This window comes from Palaemon carinicauda, chromosome 4 (assembly GCF_036898095.1).
Source record: "Palaemon carinicauda isolate YSFRI2023 chromosome 4, ASM3689809v2, whole genome shotgun sequence".
Classification (NCBI taxonomy): Eukaryota; Metazoa; Arthropoda; class Malacostraca; order Decapoda; family Palaemonidae; genus Palaemon; species Palaemon carinicauda.
The window spans coordinates 191,372,052-191,395,840 of NC_090728.1; the positions used below are offsets into that span (position 1 = coordinate 191,372,052).

Sequence of the window (23,789 nt, forward strand, 5' to 3'; positions counted from 1 at the left end):
TTTTTCTCTGCTTCATTCAAAAAGGCAATCTGTAGAATTAAACAAAAAATCCAAGTCATCGACTCCATCATGGGGCTCACTGGTGTTTCCCTACAACTAAACTGAAGATAGAGTTGAAGAAAGAAGAAATCTCCCTCCAGACCTTGCTCCACAAACTCCATAGATTATAAGACCAATGGCATAAGACAAAACACTAAAAGCAAAGTATGACATAAGGCCAATCTAAAGACAACTTCAATTCCTCAAAGAAAATGGGAAAGAAAACATGCTGTCTGAATTTCACCTTCATATTCAAGAGTCAATCAGAACTATATTCAAGCCATGTAGTGTCTCGTCAAAGTTTAAGTTTTAGTGTAGGGGGAAATAAATAAAATGCTTGGGAAAAACACAAGCAAATTTGGCTGGCGCAAATTGATAAAGCCTAAAAGATATTCAAGATATTTTGATTTAAGAGTTGCTTTGATTCCATCCTCCAACAAGAGGGATCCAATAGTCAGGGCCTGATGAAAACAAAACTCCTTTAACATAAAAAATGTTTTTCATGGATATCTATATTTTTGGTCTCAAATATACCCATGCCGAGGCTTGTTCACAAAATAAGAAGAATACTTTTGCAAAACAAGTTCTCTCTGGACCCTTGTGTGCTCATCCACCAGCTTTCTCAGGTTTCATGTTAGCTGAGTAGAGAGATTAACAGGATTGAGAAGAGCCCGCTATTCATCTGATAGGTTGGCATGAGAATTAGTTTCATGTTATAAAAACTTTGTCATACTGTCATAATAATCCTATTAATTGTATACATGCCTAAATTAGTAATTTAGTGGGTGGCCTCATTACGAAATATCCCTATTTGTTTGTGATGCTTTGATGAATCTAAGAGAGCTCTTAGATACTTTAATGTATCTGGGAATAAGACTTGGAAACAAAAGGAACTATTCAAGAAGTTGATGAAACGAAGAGTACAGCAATGCATTTGTATTTGGTTTTAGTTTTATATGTGGAAAAATAACCCAAATACTGTGACAAGTAAGACATAAGGGGGGAGAAATTCTTAAAAACAACACCTCTGAAAGATGCGACTGAATGAATATTGAATACAGAATCAAGCAGGAAGATATTCAACTTCCTCCTAAGGTAATATTTGGCACATACGGATTACTGATTTCAATAAAGTTAATCATTTGTGTATACACCTGCTGCCTTCAGTAAAAGGCATCCAGAATGAATAAATAAATAATCTACAATTTACAAACAGCAGCAGAAGGTAGAAGATTTTAAAACAAAAACTTTCACTCTTAACCCTTTTACCCCCAGGCTATTTGGAACTTTCCAACCCTTTACCCCCAGGGGTTATTTTTTTTTTTCAAGCACATTTTGCAATATAATTTATTTAAATTACTCTAACAGCCTTAATTTTTGTCATTGAGAGGTCAGGTTGGTCTCATTCTCTTGGAAAATGCCTGAAGTTTCTGAAAAAATTATCAAAAATATGCACAAAAAAATATAAATAGCATTTTTTTGCAAGGACGTACCGGTACGTCCATGGGGGTAAAGGGATGGCTTTTGTGAAACGTACCAGTACGTCCTTTGGGGGTAAAAGGGTTAACAGTCTTGACTCGTGTAACTTACAAAAAATTCTTTGGAGATACCTGTCTGGTTATCACAAGATGGTACAAGAGGCCCATTTACTATTGTTAGATTTATAGGTAAACACAGGCCCATTTTCTCCACCTACACTCTGGATATGAACTGGATCATGTAACCCAATACTCTAAAGTTCCTAAAGTCCAAAGGGTGAACTGTTGCTTCGACCTTCTTTCCATCACACCCAAACGGTAAACTACTGTATCATGCTGGTTAAAAGAAAAGGTTATTGAATAGAGAAAAATCATCCCCTGGTTACTTTCCCAGATGCTTACATTTCTTCTGACAACAGAAAATGCCATGAAGGGAACCACAAGAAGCTCAAAGCTAGGGATCAACTCTTTTACAAGCCTATGCTGCAATCCTTCTTCTATATGCACTGTGACATCATAGAGGGGGCTGACAAAGGGCCATAATTATCACCCTAATCATTAATATTGATATTAGTTTCAAAGCCAAATGTAAATGCTAGTTGGAAAAATATACAAAAAGACCAAAGGCTCAATATGGAAACCAGAATTTGAGAGATAAAGAATAAACTATAAAAGAGGAATAACATTACAAAAAAATAAAGTAAAAAAATAAATTACAGATAAATAAAAAAAAATTGTATTCAACAAAAATAGCACTAGCACCAAGTTTGAATATTTGTATGATTAGGAAGATCATTTCATAATTTGGTCACAGTATGAATAAAAATTTTAGAATACTATGAGGTACTAAGCCCTACAAAATTAAAGGCAACATTTAGAATTAATGGCATATCTAGAAGACCACCGTGGATGGTATAGTTTGAAAATATCTGAATGCAAAGGATGATCACTGGGGCACTGTGAACTTAACTGAAACGCAAGCCGTCATCCAATCTGAATCTCTAATTTGTATAATATTGCTCTTCTTCTTTCCCACCGTTATTCATACACTATTTGGGTAGTTGCCTGATGTGTACTCTCCAATACCTTCTACAAAAGATATCCTCTTCCAACATACCTCTTCTCTCCATATCATCCTTCACCTTATCTCGCATTGCTCATTTTATTCTTCTTCTTCCCCACCGTTATCCCTATATTAAGTGGTAGTTGCCTGATGTGCACTCTTCAATGCCTTCTACTAAAGATATCCTCTTCCAACATACCTGTTCTCTCCATATCATCATTCACCTTATCTCGCATTGCTCATTTTATTCTTCTTCTTCCCCACCGTTATCCCTACATTAAAGGGTCGGTTGCTTGATGCGCCCTCTCTAATGCCTTCTATCAAAGGCATCCACTTCCACCAAAACCTCTTCTCTCCATATCATCCTTCACCTGATATCGCATTACTCATTTTATTCTTCTTCTTCCCCAATGTTATCCCTACATTAAGGGGTCGGTTGCTTGATGCGCCCTCTCTAATGCCTTCTACTAAAGATTATCCTCTTCCAACATAACCTCTTCTCTCCATATCATCCTTCACCTTATATCGCATTGCTCATTTTATTCTTCTTCTTCCCCACCGTTATCCCTACATTAAAGGGTCGGTTGCTTGATGTGCCCTCTCTAATGCCTTCTATCAAAGGCATCCACTTTCACCAAAACCTCTTCTCTCCATATCATCCTTCACCTTATCTCGCATTGCTCATTTTATTCTTCTTCTTCCCCACCGTTATCCCTACATTAAGGGGTCGGTTGCTTGATGCGCCCTCTCTAATGCCTTCTATCAAAGGCATCCACTTCCACCAAAACCTCTTCTCTCCACATCATCCTTCACCTTATCTCGCATTGCTCATTTTATTCTTCTTCTTCCCCAATGTTATCCCTACATTAAGGGGTCGGTTGCTTGATGCCCCCTCTCTAATGCCTTCTATCAAAAGCATCCTCTTCCACCAAAACCTCTTCTCTCCATATCATCCTTCACCTTATCTCGCATTGCTCATTTTATTCTTCTTCTTCCCCATTGTTATCCCTACATTAAGGGGTCGGTTGCTTGATGCGGCCTCTCCAATGCCTTCTACTAAAGATATCCTATCAAAGGCATCCTCTTCCACCAAAACCTCTTCTCTCCATATCCTCCTTCACCTTACTTCGCCATCTAATTCTCTGCCTCCCTCTCAATATTTCTTCCCCAAGAGTTTTATCCCAAGCCCTCCTCACTCCCTCCCTACTATATTGCTCACTGTTACATAAAGAATTTATTAACCAAACATTGTATATATTGGAACTAATAATCAAGTTCGACATGTTGAATAGGAAGATCCCTGTTCCTTACTTTACCAAAGACAGATGACAACTCAACAGCAAGTATAAACTCCTGAGTATCTAAAAGACACTGGAGCAGACACACTACTAGGTCAAATACAATCACTGAAGCAGGAACTTACATTTGAAAAATGGCTAAGCAGTCAACAAAAGATTGATCACAAGTGTAAAGTAAAACAAAGAAAAACATAATTACTGTACTGACTACATTAGCTTAAAAACTTTCATCATAGATAAAAACAGTCTCAAAATGGGTTTGAGAGGTGTACATCATCACCAGGTACAGGCATAACTGGATGGGTGCAAGGTAGGTAGAATGCAATGAAGCGGTCAGGTTAAATAATAGACAAGGTTGAGCAGGCAGAGCTGATCAGTGAGCAAGACCAGCATCACGAAGATAGGTAAGCAACTGGAGATAGAGCAAGAAAGTATGCTGGTGAGGAAAGGCAGACACAAAGCTAGGCTTACATAAAATAAGTAATGAGACATGTTCACCAGCATAATACGAACGCAAGAACAGAGTAATTCAGTATATCAGTAGGCAAATTTAAAGGCTTGCCAGTTCCAGGGGCAGAAGTGATAAGCAGGTACGAGGGTAAAGAAAAAGGAATGGCTTAACAGCAGAAAAAAGCATTCATAACAGTTGAAAGGAAAAGGTGCACCAAGTGTACACTTGGAAACAAGTAGCCCTATCGGAAGCCAGTGCTACTAAGCAAACAAGTATTGAGCATCTATTTTAGGTAGCAGATCATCCAGTACAAGGGGCAGGCACAGAATGTGCTATTGCTAGTAGCAGAACGTCACCAGGAGAGCAGCTGCACATCATTCCACAAGTCAGGAAAATGAACGTTGAAGGGACACGAAAGAGGCTAATCTAACATGATCAACTGAAAATGGAGCTTACATGATACACAAGATATATGGTGAAGTTATTTATCCCTTGAGAAACTTTGAAAGATCACATATATACAGATCTTTTGTATTTGTGAGTATCATGTACAATTTACTATACATGTATGAATTGTACCATATCTAAACACGAGTGTAAAGCATACGAAAAAAATATTTCTTTTTACTTAGAACCATTTAAAAAGTGAGGTAGAGGAGGAAATCAATCAGGAGAATGAACTGGATTACAACACAAATAATTTCAGTAATGTAACGAGTAAAAATCATACTTAAAAATAGGAAGAAAGACAGTTAGGCAGAACTAGGGTATATGAGACTGGAAGTGGATGGATAGCTGATGGTCTGGGTTGGGCTAATGATATAGAGTGCTTTTTTATTAGATAGACAACTGATGACCGGTACTTTGGCTATTCAAGACCATGGATAAGGAAAAAGTATGATTGATGCGGTTATCATGAACAGTAGAAATATACATATACATAAACATATGTGAAATTTAAAATTTGTTACGCTCTTCTCCCCAAAAAACTGCAATAGAAATGTAGTTTATATACTAACATCAAATATGCACCAACGCAATTATGAAGCATGAACGAAGAATGGGGATGGCTAGAGAAAGAAAAAGTTAAGTCCAAATAGCAAAACTATAGTCCATTTCTTTTAGCGATGCATATTTGCACCGACTCGCAGCGGTGCCCTTTTAGCTCGGAAAAGTTTCCGGATCGCTGATTGGTTGGACAAGATAATTCTAACCAATCAGCGATCAGGAAACTTTTTCCGAGCTAAAAGGGCACCGCCGCGAGTCGGTGCAAATATGCATCGCTAAAAGAAATGGACTATAGTGTGAGAATGACACGCTAACAGAGAAAGTGCTTTTGCCCAAAAGAGGAACTAAGTCTCACTTCAATCATTACCAAGGGCATCCTCCCTCAGCAGCTTCAGCAGCGACATGTATCAATTACAAATAATGCCTTTCTTTGGTTTCAGAAGATCATATATTATTTGGCATTGTAATTGAGCACATACTAGCGAAAACGCATTAAAAAATCAAGTAATTACAATGAAAATTGTACTCCCATCCAGGAGAACAACAAACAATGCCAGTAAAATTTTTGAGACAAAATCACATCACACATCTTGCGCAGATCGGATTTATGGATTTGGGCTATATAGCCCAGTGCTGGGCCCTCTGAGCCCATTCAGTGTAAATGAAGTTAAATTATTTTATAAGTAAACTTATGGAAAAAGATGGCAATATCCTAACCATTAAAATTCTATCAATAGAAAATATTGTTCGTTTCATATGAAACTTCATTGTTCCATATACAATTATGAAGTTCTCCATTTCCTTTTCATATTCTTTACTATAATCTTAATTTACAATAAGTTTATTTAAATTCAATGTCTATTGTTTGCCAGTAAGTTTCCATACCATCAATTTTTTCCTTCCCTTATTTAACTCTCCAGAATCTATCTCATTCGCTGAAAATATTTCAATGCCATTCTTTTTTCCATTATCTTAGTCTCTTAAGTTTATAAGTCACTAATTTTAAAATTTACAATGTAACAATTTATACAATAATATACTGTAATAAATCATACAATTCCTAAGTATTATGCACTTAGCAAGGCTTACTATGAGATCACAGATACAGCTATTTGTAGACGCTGACTTAGAGGGTACTTGTACCGGTGAGATCTACACTCAAGACCTGAAAATAAGAAATATAAAGTGTAAGTACGTATTCGGTGCAAAACTTGCGTAGATACAAACACATATACAACTGAAATCATAACAATCAGATGTTGTATCAAAAGTTTGTGTACTGTAATAAGAAAATAGAGTACTTTGATAAAACAATACTGTATTATATAATCCATTACAGTAAGCAAAAGGATATTTGCAATAGGAGGTCCGCAACCTAAAAACTTTCAGATTTAAAAACATAAATCCAACTGAAAAGAACAAAAATAAAGAAACACTAATAAAAAACTATTACTGTATATCATTTAATACATAAAAAATTTGTAATAACCTGATATCTATTTCATATGAAACCAGAACTCGGCCGAGTCCCTTGTCAGGCAGGGAGGAACATAGAGAGGAGACGTCCCCTTTTTTGTTTCATTTGTTTGATGTCAGCTAACCCCCAAAATTTGGGGGAAGTTCCTTGGTATATGTATGTATGTGATGAAACCAGAATATTTGTTGACTTGTAGCTCGAAATCATAGGCATAGAATTCAGGTTAGGCTTACCCTAGTCCAAAATTTAACAAAATTGGACTTACAAATGATTCAACTTGCAGTTTCTTGGAACTAGGTAAGTTGAGGGCCTACTATAACCCGATATCTACAAAATTGGACTTACAAACAGCTTCTTGGAACCAATTAAGTTTGTGAGTTGAGGACCTACTTTAACCCGTTATCTATTTCTTATGAGACAGGACTATTCGTTGACCTTTGCAGCATGAAACCTCAAGCATGGGAATCAGGTTAGGCCTATCCCCCTATACTCAATTTTTTTTAATGAGGCGCATTTGCACCGACTCACGGCGGTGCCCTTTTAGCATGGAAATGTTTCCTGCCATCTGACTGGTTAGAATTATCTTGTCCAACCAATTAGCGATCAGGAAACTTTTCCGAGCTAAAAGGGCGCCCCTGCGAGTCGGTGCAAATCTGCCTCACCAAAAAGAATTGACTATAGTACAAAATTTAACGAAATATGACTAATAAACAGTATCTTGGAATCTATTAGTGATCAGGAAACTTTTCCGAGCTAAAAGGGCGCCCCTGCTAGTCGGTGCAAATCTGCCTCACCAAAAAGAATTGACTATAGTACAAAATTTAACAAAATATGACTTACAAACTGTTTCTTGGAATCTGTTAAGTTTGTAAGCTGAAGACCTAATTCAGTGATGTGCAGATGGACACAAGGAAGTGTACCTTGTCACACCCTTACCACACGGCAAGTTTCTGTGTGTGGCCCCGCCCACCACCTCAGCCATCTCTCATTATTATTATTATTATTATTACTTGCTAAGTTACAACCCTAGTTGGAAAAGCGCAATACTATAAGCCCAGGGGCTACAACAGGAGAAAATAGCTCAGTGAGGAAATGAAACAAGGAAAAATGAAATATTTTAAGAGCAACAATATTAAAATAAATATCACTTTATAAACTATAAAAACTAACAAAACAAGCGGAAGAGAAATAAGATATAAGATAGAACCGTGTGCCTGAGTGTACCCTAAAGCAAGAGAACGCTAACCCAAGACAGTGGAAGACCATGGTACAGAGGCGATGGCACTACGAAAGATTAGAGAACAATGTTTGATTTTGGAGTGCCCTTCTCCTGTTTGATTACCCGCAGCACAGTAAGGGTGCATTTCCCAAGTGAGGTGTGTCAGTAATTCCTGTGTCCGACTGTACCTGAAACCACTGATTTAATATTATAAAATGTAGACTTTTAGTAAGAATATATTTTACTGAAAGCTGTCGGGGATGACTGGGTATACTAAAAAAGCACTGGCAATTATATAAGTCTTTTGAGTGTTACTCAACATGGAGGAAATTCCATCATGCTCAGAATTCTATAATTAAGTTCACTAAACATCTCTTAATGTACCAAGTTCGCATCCCTGTTATCAAGGCTTTCTTCCAAGAAAAACATTATTGTTTAAAAAGGAGAAACAAATTGAGAGTCCACTCTCGTTTGTTCATTATATCTTTTCTCAAGTCTTTATAATAATATCCACATCATGAATCTTGAATATCTTCACGACAGTCTTCTGACTTTCATAAGAAATGCACAGGCATTTGTAATAAAATAATTAGGGTATTACATTGCTTATTTGCCAGGAACTATTTAGTTTTTAAAGCGACTTTATACAGGAAATGTTTTTTAATTTATTAACTGGAAAAACATCAATATTATATCATAGACAACAAATCTAGAGCATCACTACATTTGAAATCAATCAAGGTCCAATTTTACTTGATCTGCTCCTTTCCCCACAAACTGAAGAAACTGGAAAGTGAAGAATTCCTTAAAACAAAGAAACTAAAATACAGTATAATTATCTTTACATGTCATTTTCAGTGTCTTGAAAATCACAAGCAATGTAAAGAGGAATTATACAGTTTTCTAAATACAAATTTGCTTGGGTTTTGAATTTGCATTCAAATAAACCGCAAAGTGCTTTACATTCTATAGGATGAATTTGAATCTACTGTACTCCAATTCTAATTAAAGTAGGGAATATTGTTTATAAGTTCTAAGTCAGGTCTTCTACCTGTTTAAAAGTTCAAAAAGTCAGGTCTTCTAACTAAAGTAAAACAACTAAGTCAACTAAGCAACGACGATGAAAGTCTTGGGGATTGTATAGGCTATCACTGGAGGTGCATTTTTCATCAACTCTCAAGGAGCCAGACTGACACATTGATGAGTACCAAAGTAATAAACTAAGGCAATAGTTTGTATTTCACATTAATAATCATCAAAATAAAGCATTCCCGTTAAAAGATAAAATAACTTAAGTAAACTTGACAGTGATTATCAGAATAACACTGCCATTGCAAAGCAATCATGAAAGAAAAAGCAATAAAATGTTATTTTGATAATAAAATAAATTTTTGAATATACTTACCCGGTGATTATAATAGCTGCAACTCTGTTGCTCGACAGAAAAACTCTACGGAAAAATTCGCCAGCGATCACTACACAGGTAGGGGGTGTACTCAACAGCGCCATCTGTCGTTCAGATACCCAGTACTCATTGTAAACAAAGAACTCAATTTTCTCCTCGGTCCACTGTGTCTCTATTGGGGAGGAAGGGAGGGTCCTTTAATTTATAATCACCGGGTAAGTATATTCAAAAATTTATTTTATTATCAAAATAACATTTTTCAATATTTAACTTAGCCGGTGATTATAATAGCTGATTCACACCCAGGGGGGTGGGTAGAGACCAGCAAAATATGTTTACATCATATGAGCTAAGAATTTTTATTTCATTTTAGAAGTTATCAAAATAACTAAACAAAATAAATAGGTACCTGGTAAGGAAGTCGACTTGAACAATTACTCTGCCTTTTTAAGTACGTCTTCCTTACGGAGCCTCGCGATCCTCTTAGGATGCTGAGCGACCCCTAGGAGCTGAAGTATCAAGGGTTGCAACCCATACAACAGGACCTCATCAAAACCTCTAATCTAGGCGCTTCTCAAAAAATGACTTTGACCACCCGCCAAATCAAGTAGGATGCGAAAGGCTTCTTAGCCTTCCGGACAACCCAAAAACAACAATAAAACATTTCAAGAGAAAGATTAAAAAGGTTATGGAATTAGGGAATTGTAGTGGTTGAGCCCTCACCCACTACTGCACTCGTTGCTAAGAATGGTCCCAGAGTGTAGCAGTTCTCGTAAAGAGACTGGACATTCTTAAGATAAAAAGACGCGAACACTGACTTGCTTTTCCAATAGGTTGCGTCGATTATACTTCGCAGAGATCTATTTTGTTTAAAGGCCACGGAAGTTGCGACAGCTCTAACTTCGTGTGTCCTTACCTTCAGCAAAGCTTGGTCTTCCTCATTCAGATGGGAATGAGCTTCTCGTATTAACAGTCTGATAAAATAGGATAAAGCATTCTTTGACATAGGCAAAGATGGTTTCTTAACTGAACACCATAAAGCTTCAGACGGGCCTCGTAAAGGTTTAGTTCGTTTTAAATAGAACTTAAGAGCTCTTACAGGGCATAAGACTCTTTCTAGTTCATTTCCAACCATACGATAAGCTTGGAATATCGAACGATTTTGGCCAAGGTCGAGAAGGCAGCTCGTTTTTGGCTAGAAAACCAAGTTGTAGAGAACATGTAGCCGTTTCAGATGAGAATCCGATGTTCTTGCTGAAGGCATGAATCTCACTGACTCTTTTAGCTGTGGCTAAGCATACCAGGAAAAGAGTCTTTAAGGTGAGATCTTTCAGGGAGGCTGATTGTAGTGGTTCGAACCTGTCTGACATAAGGAATCTTAGTACCACGTCTAAATTCCAACCAGGTGTAACCAAACGACGCTCCTTCGTGGTCTCAAAAGACTTAAGGAGGTCCTGTAGATCTTTATTGTTGGAAAGATCTAAGCCTCTGTGACGGAAGACTGATGCCAACATGCTTCTGTAACCCTTGATAGTGGGAGCTGAAAGAGATCGTTCTTTCCTCAGATATAAGAGGAAGTCAGCTATTTGAGTTACAGAGGTACTGGTCGAGGATACGGATACTGACTTGCACCAGTTTCGGAAGATTTCCCACTTCGATTGGCAGACTCTAAGGGTGGATGTTCTCCTTGCTCTAGCAATCGCTCTGGCTGCCTCCTTCGAAAAGCCTCTAGCTCTCGAGAGTCTTTCGATAGTCTGAAGGCAGTCAGACGAAGAGCGTGGAGGCCTGGTGTACCTTCTTTACGTGTGGCTGACGTAGAAGGTCCACCCTTAGGGGAAGTGTTCTGGGAACGTCTACTAGCCATCGAAGTACCTCGGTGAACCATTCTCTCGCGGGCCAGAGGGGAGCAACTAGCGTCAACCTTGTCCCTTCGTGAGAGGCGAACTTCTGCAGTACCTTGTTGACAATCTTGAACGGAGGGAATGCCTATAGATCTAGATGTGACCAATCTAGGAGAAAGGCATCTATATGAACTGCTGCTGGATCCGGGATTACTGAGCAAAATATTGGGAGCCTCTTGGTCATCGAGGTTGCGAAGAGATCTATGGTTGGCTGGCCCCAGGTGGCCATAAGTCTCTTGCATACATCCTTGTGGAGGGTCCATTCTGTTGGAATTATTTGTCCCTTCCGACTGAGACAATCTGCCATGACATTCAAGTTGCCTTGGATGAACCTCGTTACTAGTGATATGTTTAGACCTTTTGACCAGGTGAGGAGGTCCCTTGCGATCTCGTACAACGTCAGAGAGTAGGTCCCTCCTTGCTTGGAGATGTACGCCAAAGCCGTGGTGTTGTCCGAGTTCACCTCCACCACTTTGCCTTGAAGGAGAGACTTGAAGCTTTTCCAGGCCAGACGTACTGCCAGTAGCTCCTTGCAGTTGAAATGCATTGTCCTTTGACTCGAGTTCCATATTCCCGAGCATTCCCGACCGTCTAATGTCGCACCCCAGCCTACGTCCGATGCTTCCGAGAAGAGAACGTGGTTGGGAGTCTGAACAGCCAGGGGAAGACCCTCTCTTAGGTTGATATTGTCCTTTCACCAAGTCAGACAAGACTTTATCTTTTCGGAAACCGGGATCGAGACCGCTTCTAGCGTCTTGTCCTTTTTCCAGTGAAAAGCTAGATGGTATAGAAGAGGACGGAGGTGTAGTCTTCCTAGTGACACAAATTGATCCACGGATGACAGCGTCCCTACCAGACTCATCCACAGCCTGACTGAGCAGCGTTCCTTCTTCAGCATCTTCTGGATGGATAGCAGGGCTGGGGGCTGATAGTCTTGTTGTTCAGCAACGTCCTCATCAGAGGGTTCCTCATCCGAAACTGATGAGGAAACGGCAACGGAGTGGGCAACGTCTGGCTCGCTGAATCCGGTCGCACTGGTGGATGCGTGACGGAGCCGGACGCAATATCATGGAACTGCTGCACAGTCTGTGAACTGTCAACAACCACGGGTGCGCGAGGAAGCACAGCGTCAACCCGAAACTGTCTAGACCGTCTGGGTTGTGCAGTCAACACCCTACCGGGTTGCTGAGGTTGACGCACTGCGTCACAACAAGTCACCTCTGCTGGTTGTTGAACGTCCTGAATGTCAACAACCACCTCCGAGCGTCGCTTAACGTCAACGTGCGGCTGGCAACCCACACTGGGTCGCATCGGTGGAGGAACCACCTCAACTGGCAGACGCGAGTAGGTTACCTCAGCGTCAACAGGGCGCACAACCGACCGGTTGAAAGGTTGTTGGCCAGAAGGTTCTTCTCCGCATTTAAGTCCTCTATCAAGGACGCAAGCTTGGACTGCATGTCTTGCAGCAAAGCCCATTTAGGGTCAACGGGAGCAGGTGTGGCAACAGACGGGGTTAGCGACTGAGGCGGAACCGTTTACCATCCCTGAAAGCCTTGTTATGCGTGACATAATAGTACAGCAAAACTTCAAAGGCTCGACAACAGCTGAGAAGTTGACCTGTAAACAACTTGGAGCGTCTCCTGGCTAGGTGCCAGGGAGAGTCTACCAGAATTGAGAAGTCTATCTGGGCAGAGGCATGAACTCCCAAGCCGAGAACTTCTCTCGTGTCATATCAGACTCTCGCTCTATAAACCAGTTTAAAAGAAGGGAAAGCAAAGGCTGTATCCCCCAAACTCCTCCTGGTGAAAAACCAGTCGCCTAGCCAACGTAACGCTCTCTAGGAGAGCGAGAGAGCACTAGCTTAAAAACAACGGCTTCGAAGTAGCTAGGCCTAGTGTAAGCTCTGACGTTTAGGCGAACGAGGAGCAGCAGTTACAAGATCCGGACGAAGATCCTTAAAAAAAATCATCATGATTTAATAAAAGTCCATAGGAGGCTAAGCAGCTTAAGGCTCCTCTCCATCTGACAGAGTCCTCAAGGGAATATCAGTAGGAGGGAGAACAGCAACTTCCTCATCTACAGGAACCTTGTCCGATAAAAGCTGAGTCTCTCACTGGTGCATTAGTAGCGGACCAGAACGCAACGTCATGTAACTGCTTGACAGTCTGTGAACTGTCAACAACTGAACTGTCAACCACAACAGGTGCGTGAGGACGTACAGCGTCCACTCGAGACTGCTTTGACTGCCTAGACTGAGCAGTCAAAACAACTCTAGAATGCGGAGGTTGACGCACAGCGTCAAAACAAGTCAACTCCGATTGTTAGTGAACGTCTAGAACGTCAACAGGAGCATCAGCAAGTGGCCTAACGTCCAAATGCGGCTGAAAAACCACACGAGACCGTATCGAGTGTGGTTCTAAACAACCTGACTGACGTGACTAAGCTACGCCAACGTCAACAGTAAGCACAAAGGAACGTTAGGTTGGCTGAAAGCCAGGATATCAATGAGATAAACGGCTAGACTCAACGGACTAATCGGCAGAATAGTCTTTCATAAGGGAGGCAAGCATATACTGCATGTTTTGCCATACAACCCCTTAAGGATCAACGGAAATGGTTGTGGTAATAGACGAGGGTAACGTCTGTGACCGCAACACTTTGCCTACAAAAAAAGACTTTCGGAGTCTGTGTTACGCTTTTGTTAGGCGGCGAGCAGTTATCCGATGACTGCATAGGGTCAGAGCTGTCCTAATGGCTGTAACCAGGACGCTGGACCTGTCCTGAAAGGACTGACTTTCGCTTAAGGGCTTCGAAACCTTGTGACAGGTTTCTTATGCGAAAAGCCTACGGATGGCGAGGAGAAACAACGTCTCTCTCGTCTTATGGTAGGGGAGATCTTGGTAAGAAACACCCAATACCATAGAGGGAAAACGTCTGTTCGTTGGTCAAGGCCTCTCGAACCCATAAGTCGTTTGACATTACTTCTCCCCTGGGCTTGGGAGCTTGCAAGAGGTCCCGGACTAGGTGAACGACAGGCACGAACAGACGAACCCTCAGACGCAACACTGTAACACTTTGCGCCTCGGACGCAACACTGTAACACTGCGCATATCACTTTATCACTTCGATTTTCTGTTTTGCACTTATTTCTACCTGAAACACGCAATTCTACCCTTCATTAAAAGGTAGTAATTGCGAAATTAGTCGTATAATGCAAGCTCATAATACCAGCAAAAAACAGAAAACATATTTTAAGATAAAAAGAAAAAACAGTGGCTGGGAAAGAGACTAAACACTTGTTCATATAACTACGTTTTCAATCTCTCACCGCACATAGCCTGGGGACGAGAATAAAAACCTAAAAACGTTTTATCCTTCCTCCCCGTACAGAGACTAGGGACGAGAGTAACACGAGAACAACGTTACCCGCTTGAACGGAACGTTTTCTCTCCTCTCTCTCCCTCCGTCTCTATCTCTCTCTCTCTTTCTCTCTTGATTTCGCACCTAAGAGAAGAGCCCAATTATATATCGTCAAAAAACATGTTATTTGACTAAAGGAAAAAACTGAAAGGTTTTTCAAATAAAAAGTTCCTTTAAATTAGAATTTAAAACATTTAAGCTAAGAAAGAATGAACAAAACGTCAGAATCGATTTACTCTTACTGCAAAGTGAAACCGTGATACACTCTCTCTCTATCGTAACGATAGAGCGCATGTTGAACGTCCTGAACGTCAACAACTGCGTAGCATAAAAAACTAAACGTTAGTTCATCTTTGAAAACAGTACGAAGACTATCAAAGAAATTCTTTCATAAAATATTACATTTAAAAAGTTTTAAATCCTTTAAAAGCTAAAGACGATATAAAGGGCTCAATGTTGATTAACTTCGGTTTCCAAGTTAGGACCGCCTACTCTCAGGAAAGGTCTATATAAACAAAACATTAAAATTTATTTTATGTTTATAAAAAATGGAAAGTTAATCGAAGAGGCCTAATAAAGGCGGAGAGATATAAAATATATAGAGGAAAATCTATAACGTGATAAGATAATTACTAAAAGCCTAAACACACTTCCGTCTAAGGGAAGGGTCGGCCATTTAAAAGTGAAAGAAAGTCCATACTCTCTTTGTCACCATAAATAAATCTATCCAAAACGAGTTCAAGTTTTAAGATGAAGATAAAACACCTGCATAGCGAAAGCTCAAAACTAGAATAGTGTACTTCACCAAATAGTTGTGAAAACAAATCCAGTTAGCAACAGCGAATTAGTAGGTCTTGCCGTTAGCCCGACAGAGAGAAAATTGAGTTCTTTGTTTACAATGAGTACTGGGTATCTGAACGACAGATGGCGCTGTTGAGTACACCCCCTACCTGTGTAGCGATCGCTGGCGAATTTTTCCGTAGAGTTTTTCTGTCGAGCAACAGAGTTGCAGCTATTATAATCACCGGCTAAGTTAAATATTGAAAAATTGCATTTACAAAAAAAAATAAAGCTTGCGAACCCAAATTTTATACATACAGTACATTATAGAGGAACCAAAAATCAAACTAACGTAAAGCTGCTTCTTAGTGGTTGGGTAGTGCCATAGACTCTGTACCAGGGTCTTCCACTGCCTTGAGGTAGAGTTCTCTTGCTAGAGGGTACTCTCGAGCACGTTATTCCATCTTATTTCTCTTATTCTTGATAATTTGAAGTGTTTATAGTTTATACATGAAATACGCATTCTAATGTTATTGTTCTTTAACTTCTCGTAGTTTAGTTCCTTTCCACTCTGAGGGATTTTCCCTGTTGGAGCCCTTGGGATTATAGCTTCCTGCTTTTCCAACTATGGTTGTAGCTTGGCAAGTAATAACAATAATAATAATAATAATAATAATAATAAACCTAGCACCTAAATTAATCATTATTAACACTATGAGAAAGATATGTTAAAAGATTCTTAGCATAGAAAAATTATCAAAATTGCATTATAAATAATGAAATATCTAAAAGAACCTCACCTCCCCTGTGACACGGGCGATGGCTTGTCCCTGATTCAAGGACGCCTGACCCGTTTTGGTGATCAGCTGCATTATCTTCTGTCTTTTAGGTAACGGTTGATCCAACTCGCTCATCATTCCTTCACCATCGCTTGGCATTACTTGTAGTATAATAGGGCCATTTTTACCGCCTTGAAAGGGATTAGAATAAAAGGTCAAGTGTTACGAGAAGGTACTGTATAAGGAAAATGTAAATGACCTAATCTTAACCCTTTTACCCCCAGGCTATTTGGAAATTTCCAACCCTTAACCCCCAAGGGGTTATTTTTTCCCAGCACATTTTGCAGTATATTTTTTTTAAATTGCTCTAACAGCCTTAATTTTTGTCATAGAGAGGTCAGGTTGGTCTCATTCTCTTGGAAAATGCCTGAATTTTCTCAAAAAATTATCAAAAAAAAAAAAAAAAAAAAAAATTTTTTGGCAAGGACGTACCGGTACGTCCAAGGGGGTAAAGGGATGGCTTTTGTGAAACGTTCCAGTACGTCCTTTGGGGGTAAAAGGGTTAAGTAAGAGACAAACCTAGCTGTGCCTAATATGCTTACTTTTATAAAAAATCTGTTCCTTACAGCTCACAATTTTGGATCTCAAGTACTGTACAATAAAACATGAATTGAAACACTCATGGTCATTATCACGCCAACAAATATTTTTAATACCAAATTATCATTCTTAAAATATTCATATCATGACTTTGTTATCAATTTATTCAGTAAATTAACAGTATCATTATTTTGATTATTATTTGCTAAGCTACATCCCTAATTGGAAAAGCAGGATGCTATAAGCCCAGGGGCCCCAACAGGGAAAATAGCCCAGTAAGGAAAGGAAAGAAGGAAAAAGTAAATATTTCAAGAACAGCAATAACACTAAAATAAATACTTCCTATATAAACTATAAAAACTTTAACAAAACAAGAGGAAGCGAAATTAGATAGCATAGTGGGCTTGAGTGTGCCCTCAAGCAAGAGAACTCTAACCCAAGACAGTAATGATCAAATAGAAAAATTGTGTACAAAACAGTTCTCAAGTTCATTTTACAAGATTAGAAAAATTCCATGTACAAAACAGTTCTCAAGTTCATTTTACAAGATTAGAAAAATTCCGTGTACAAAACAGTTCTCAAGCTCATTTTACGAGATTACCGAGATGCACTCACCTGTGAGAGCTGCATACTGTTCAGGGCTCAGGGTAATCACCTGCATCACCTCTTCGCTCCCACATTCTTCAGCTTCTTCCTCCACAGATTTAGCCTCGGCTGAGGAAGTGAGCAAAGCTGGCAAGCACCCCGATGTTGACGTCGAGTCTGACTGAGTTTGAGACAGCGTGCTCCCACAGGGAGATGCAGCACAGCTCTGAGTATCGATTTCTTCAACAGGGTCCTGAGGTAATGGGCTTGTCGGTAACAGAAGAGGTTCCTGGAAAATGAGACCATAAATTAGCCTCCTGGCAAGTACAGTGGTAACGTGTTTGCCTCGCATTCGCGTGGCAAGAGATCGATCCCCCCCCAGGGCCGTGAGTTTAAGCTGTTTACTGGGGAGGCTACTGCTGTGGTAGGGCACCACAGTGGGGGGTTGGGCTTGCCCGGCTGACGTTCTGGTGAGCATCTATTCTGATGGAACTGGAACTGAAACCAGACACCTTTAACCTTTAAATACAATCTAAAATCTGAACATGTGAAAATAAACACTTCCAGCTACATAAGTCAGAGCAAATGTGGATGAGACTGACCTCTTCCAATGAGAAAATATTGCCCATCTTGAATGTATCAGAGTACAATGACAAACTCAAACTCATGGGACGTTCCAAGAAAATCTTTATCTAAGAGAAACAAAACAGAAATCAATGCAACCCTCCCCAACCAAAATATTACACAGCCCCCTTCGGACACTTTATATATCACAAGAAAGCTTTAACTTATCAATTTGGTATCATACTTGTTTTATAAGTTTCAATGCTTGTCTCCCAGCTTCAGTTAATTGCAGAGTCTGCCCGTGTGCTACTGCTGATGTGACTAAGGCTGAACTGTCATCTATAGGCATCAAGGCCGCCTGGGCCTTCAACAGTTCTAATGCTGCAACACTTGACATATCTGTAAACGGAATGCTACTGAATCAATGACCTTTCAAATACTAAATTAGTTAAAACACTGACTTCTCTTAAATGTCAAGTGTACAATATCAAACTATATTTCAAAACAAACTATGAATTACAGTAATGTTTATCACAATGCTTTACAATCAAGCATGCCTTCAGAAAGGTATTTATACTATACCATGTTAGTGTCTAAACCCTAACACCATTGAGAACAGTCTATATATTAAGTAAAAGACTTTGAGCACTATCTTTTAGAACTATATAGCAAAACTAAAACACCGAAGTGAGAGATACATACCAACACAGCCCCCACTTCTGGATGTTGCCTCCGCTAGTTCCGCTAAAGTTGCTAACACTGACGTATTTTGATCTGAAAACAAAAGAATTTACAAATACAACATAATAACCTTTCCCAAGTGCAGTATTACTATAAAGCAAAAATAAATCACAACTAAGGCTTAGATATACATAACGGCAAAGAAGTTTCGATGTATTCTGATTATGAAACTTTTTGATATACAGTACATAAGGACAAAGGAGTTTCGACGCATTCTGATTATGAAACTTTTTGTATAAGGACAAAGGAGTTTCGACGCATTCTGATCCTGAAACTTTTTGATATACAGTACAAAAGGGCAAAGGAGTTTCGACGCATTCTGATCCTGAAACTTTTTGATATACAGTGCATAAGGGCAAAGGAGTTTCGACGCATTCTGATCCTGAAACTTTTTGATATACAGTGCATAAGGGCAAAGGAGTTTCGACGCATTCTGATCCTGAAACTTTTTGATATACAGTGCATAAGGGCAAAGGAGTTTCGACGCATTCTGATCCTGAAACTTTTTGATATACAGTGCATAAGGGCAAAGGAGTTTCGACGCATTCTGATCCTGAAACTTTTTGATATACAGTGCATAAGGGCAAAGGAGTTTCGACGCATTCTGATCCTGAAACTTTTTGATATACAGTGCATAAGGGCAAAGGAGTTTCGACGCATTCTGATCCTGAAACTTTTTGATATACAGTACATAAGGACAAAGAAGTTTCGATGTATTCTGATTATGAAACTTTTTGATATACAGTACATAAGGACAAAGGAGTTTCGACGCATTCTGATTATGAAACTTTTTGTATAAGGACAAAGGAGTTTCGACGCATTCTGATCCTGAAACTTTTTGATATACAGTACAAAAGGGCAAAGGAGTTTCGACGCATTCTGATCCTGAAACTTTTTGATATACAGTACATAAGGACAAAGGAGTTTCGACGCATTCTGATTATAAAACTTTTTGTATAAGGACAAAGGAGTTTCGACGCATTCTGATTATGAAACTTTTTGTATAAGGACAAAGGAGTTTCGACGCATTCTGATCATGAAACTTTTTGTATAAGGACAAAGGAGTTTCGATGCATTCTGATTATGAAACTTTTTGTATAAGGACAAAGGAGTTTCGACGCATTCTGATTATGAAACTTTTTGATATACAGTACAGTACATAAGGACAAAGGAGTTTCGACGCATTCTGATTATGAAACTTTTTGTATAAGGACAAAGGAGTTTCGACGCATTCTGATTATGAAACTTTTTGTATAAGGACAAAGGAGTTTCGACGCATTCTGATTATGAAACTTTTTGATATACAGTACAGTACATAAGGACAAAGGAGTTTCGACGCATTCTGATTATGAAACTTTTTGTATAAGGACAAAGGAGTTTCGACGCATTCTGATTATGAAACTTTTTGTATAAGGACAAAGGAGTTTCGACGCATTCTGATTATGAAACTTTTTGTATAAGGACAAAGGAGTTTCGACGCATTCTGATTATGAAACTTTTTGTATAAGGACAAAGGAGTTTCGACGCATTCTGATTATGAAACTTTTTGTATAAGGACAAAGGAGTTTCGACGCATTCTGATTATGAAACTTTTTGTATAAGGACAAAGGAGTTTCGATGCATTCTGATTATGAAACTTTTTGATATACAGTACATAAGGACAAAGGAATTTCGACGCATTCTGATTATGAAACTTTTTGATATACAGTACATAAGGACAAAGGAGTTTCGACGCATTCTGATTATGAAACTTTTTGATATACAGTACATAAGGACAAAGGAGTTTCGACGCATTCTGATTATGAAACTTTTTGATATACAGCACATAAGGACAAAGCAAAGGAGTTTCGACGCATTCTGATTATGAAACTTTTTGATATACAGCACATAAGGACAAAGGAGTTTCGACGCATTCTGATTATGAAACTTTGTGATATCCAGCACATAAGGACAAAGGAGTTTCGACGCATTCTGATTATGAAACTTTGTGATATCCAGTACATAAGGACAAAGGAATTTCGACGCATTCTGATTATGAAACTTTTAGTATAAGGACAAAGGAGTTTCGACGCATTCTGATTATGAAACGTTTTGATTCCTGATTGAAGTCTACAACCAACATAAAACTATCTTGAAAGTTAAGCTCAATTACGCATCACAGAAATGACTGACATCAATACCAAGAAGTTATAGCATTTTATACATTCTTGTAAACAAACATCTTAAAAATTACCAAAAACAAAAAACAAATCTAGAAATGCAAGTAAAATAAAAGTGATACTGTAATACTAAATGGTCATTTATAGAATAATCAAAATAACAAAAGATTGATTAACTCTTCTAAAGAATATTCATTTTTGTGCTCTCTATTTCATATAAAGCAAAATAAACATTGTTTAGAACTACGTAAATACATCAGGCACCCATGCAAAATTACTTACCATCTGCATCGTCGTCCGTAATGATGGAATGCTGCAAATCGTTGTCAAAGTTAGACATGGTCTCTTCTTCTTCTCTCTTTAATGGATCTCTTACACGATGCTTTACAATTACCTAAAATACCATACAAAATAACTTAGACATGTGAAAGGGACTTGTTGATTTTGCAAGCTCACATGTTAACATTGTCCAGTAATATACATAATGTTTAATAGCTATTATATTAACCCTTTTATCCCCAGGCTATTTGGAATTTTCCAACCCTTAACCCCCAGGGGTTATTTTTTTTTCAGGCACATTTTGCAATAAATTTTTTTTAAATTGCTCTAACAGCCTTAATTTTTGTCATACAGAGGTCAGGTTGGTCTCATTCTCTTGGAAAATGCCTGAAGTTTCTCAAAAAAAATTATCAAAATATGCAAAAAAAATATAAACAGCAGTTTTTTTGCAAGGACGTACCGGTACGTCCTTGGGGGTAAAGGGATGAGTTTTGTGAAACGTACCAGTACGTCCTTTTGGGGGTAAAAGGGTTAATACCAAGTTTATAAATCACCAGTCAGCTGTCATAGGAACAACAATAAGTCAGGATAAGCAGCTCTCTTACAGTATTTGCAAACTAATCCATTTGTAAAATAAAAAAAAAATATATCTAGAAAAGATAGTTGAACTGCCTTTTTTCTTTCCCACTGTTATCCCTACATTAAAGGGTCAGTTGCCTAATGCGTCCTCTCCAATGCCTTCTATCAAAGGCATCCTCTTCCACCAAAACCTCTTCTCTCCATATCATCTTTCACCTTATCTCACCATCTAATTCTCTGTCTTCCTCCCTTAACAGGTTTTTCCAAAGTCCTACTCCCTCACTCCCCACCATACATCCTCAACATAGAGAGGCTTGAACAATAATTCTACCTGAATAATAGGATAAATCTGATATATACAAGATTAAAATACATTAGCCCTTTTACCACCAGGGTATTTGGAAATTTCCAACCCTTAACTCCCAGGGGTTATTTTTTTTCAAGCACATTTTGCAGTATAATTTTTTTAAATTGCTCTAACAGCCTTAATTTTTGTCATAGAGAGGTCAGGTTGGTCTCATTCTCTTGGAAAATGCCTGAATTTTCTTAAAAAATTATCAAAAATATGCAAAAAAAATTTTAAATAGCATTTTTTTTGCAAGGACGTACCGGTACGTCCATGGGGGTAAAGGGATGAGTTTTGTGAAACGTACCAGTACGTCCTTTGGGGGTGAAAGGGTTAAAATGATTACCAATATGAATGACATTCTACTATACAAAACTACACGAGATTGTTCATTATCAATGCATAAAATTTTTCACAACTAGCCCTTTGAGTCAATTTCATCTTCAGCAAGACTGACACAGCACCAAGAGACTAAAGACGTCACGATGTTCGATAGCATCAATATAATCATCATAATCATTTAATATCAGCTCTTCCCTTTATAGGGTTAGATGTTAAATGAGTCCTCTTTACTCTCTTCATTAATAAATATGTTAGTCATAGAATGTCAGGCACAGACGAGTGTCCTTCTCAAGGATGAACTGAAGATGATAAAAGCTCAAAAGGGCAAACCACTTCCACATACAGAGGCATGGTAGGAAAGACACATACTCGATAATAATCCAGGAGCATAATTACAAGATTCCATACACAAACTACTCTGCAAAAATAATCACAAAAAATCAGGAAAAATTCTTGCTAAATAAGAAGCAAATTAGATTTTGTTGCACTCACAAAAAAAGTTTTTATGATTTAAATTTTGTTCAAACTTTACTTGCATCCCTAAAAGTTTTTCTTTACTGTTGTTCTTATGGTATTTTGATTCAAATGACTGCTACCAATGTAACACAGTAAAAGTTACATTTACTCTGATGCTTTTTGTGCTCAATGAAAAAATATAGGTATGTAATATACTGTATGTGAAACAGGATACGTATAAAGATTGGGAAAATTCAATCATATCAGATTGTTTCTTTTTGTAGGTTCAGTGTTTTGCACCTTGTTCAATATGTAAAACACTGGACTTTTATAGTGATCCTAAGCCTTACATTAACTAAGAGAAGTTATGTTATTTGGAGTGAGATAATTGAAGGCGTACACTTATATATCAGACAGTTTCCATAAGGAGAGTCTTCCATGAGATAAAGCATAGTTAACCCTTTTACCCCCATGCTATTTGGAAATTTCCAACCCTAAACCCCCAAGGGGTTATTTTTTTCCCATCACATTTTGCAGTATACTTTTTTTAAATTGCTCTAACAGGCTTAATTTTTGTCATAGAGAGGTCAGGTTGGTCTCATTCTCTTGGAAAAATGCCTGAATTTTCTCAAAAAATTATCAAAAATATGAAAAAAAAAATTTTTATAGCATTTTTTGGCAAGGACGTACCGGTACGTCCATGGGGGTAATGGGATGGCTTTTGTGAAACGTACCAGTACGTCCTTTGGGGGTAAAAGGGTTAAAATGATTCTAGTATCTAGAAGGAATTAATTATTATGATCTGAATTAAAACATGTTA

At 38.5% G+C, this 23,789-nt stretch overlaps 1 protein-coding gene across 1 annotated transcript in view; it reads right to left on the minus strand.

Annotated features, from left to right (window-relative positions):
- Window positions 1–5,552: 5,552 nt before the first annotated feature.
- The window catches only part of LOC137640300 (GA-binding protein subunit beta-1-like), a 55,010-nt gene continuing 36,773 nt past the window's right edge, over window positions 5,553–23,789 (minus strand). Inside the window, exons 9-14 of the mRNA XM_068372926.1 lie at window positions 21,250–21,361; window positions 18,770–18,841; window positions 18,312–18,466; window positions 17,534–17,792; window positions 16,340–16,509; window positions 5,553–6,502 (exon numbers count right to left, since the gene is read on the minus strand). Of these exons, the coding sequence (XP_068229027.1) occupies window positions 6,464–6,502; window positions 16,340–16,509; window positions 17,534–17,792; window positions 18,312–18,466; window positions 18,770–18,841; window positions 21,250–21,361 (807 nt within the window). The 3' untranslated portion in view covers window positions 5,553–6,463. The remainder of the gene's footprint in view (window positions 6,503–16,339; window positions 16,510–17,533; window positions 17,793–18,311; window positions 18,467–18,769; window positions 18,842–21,249; window positions 21,362–23,789) is intronic.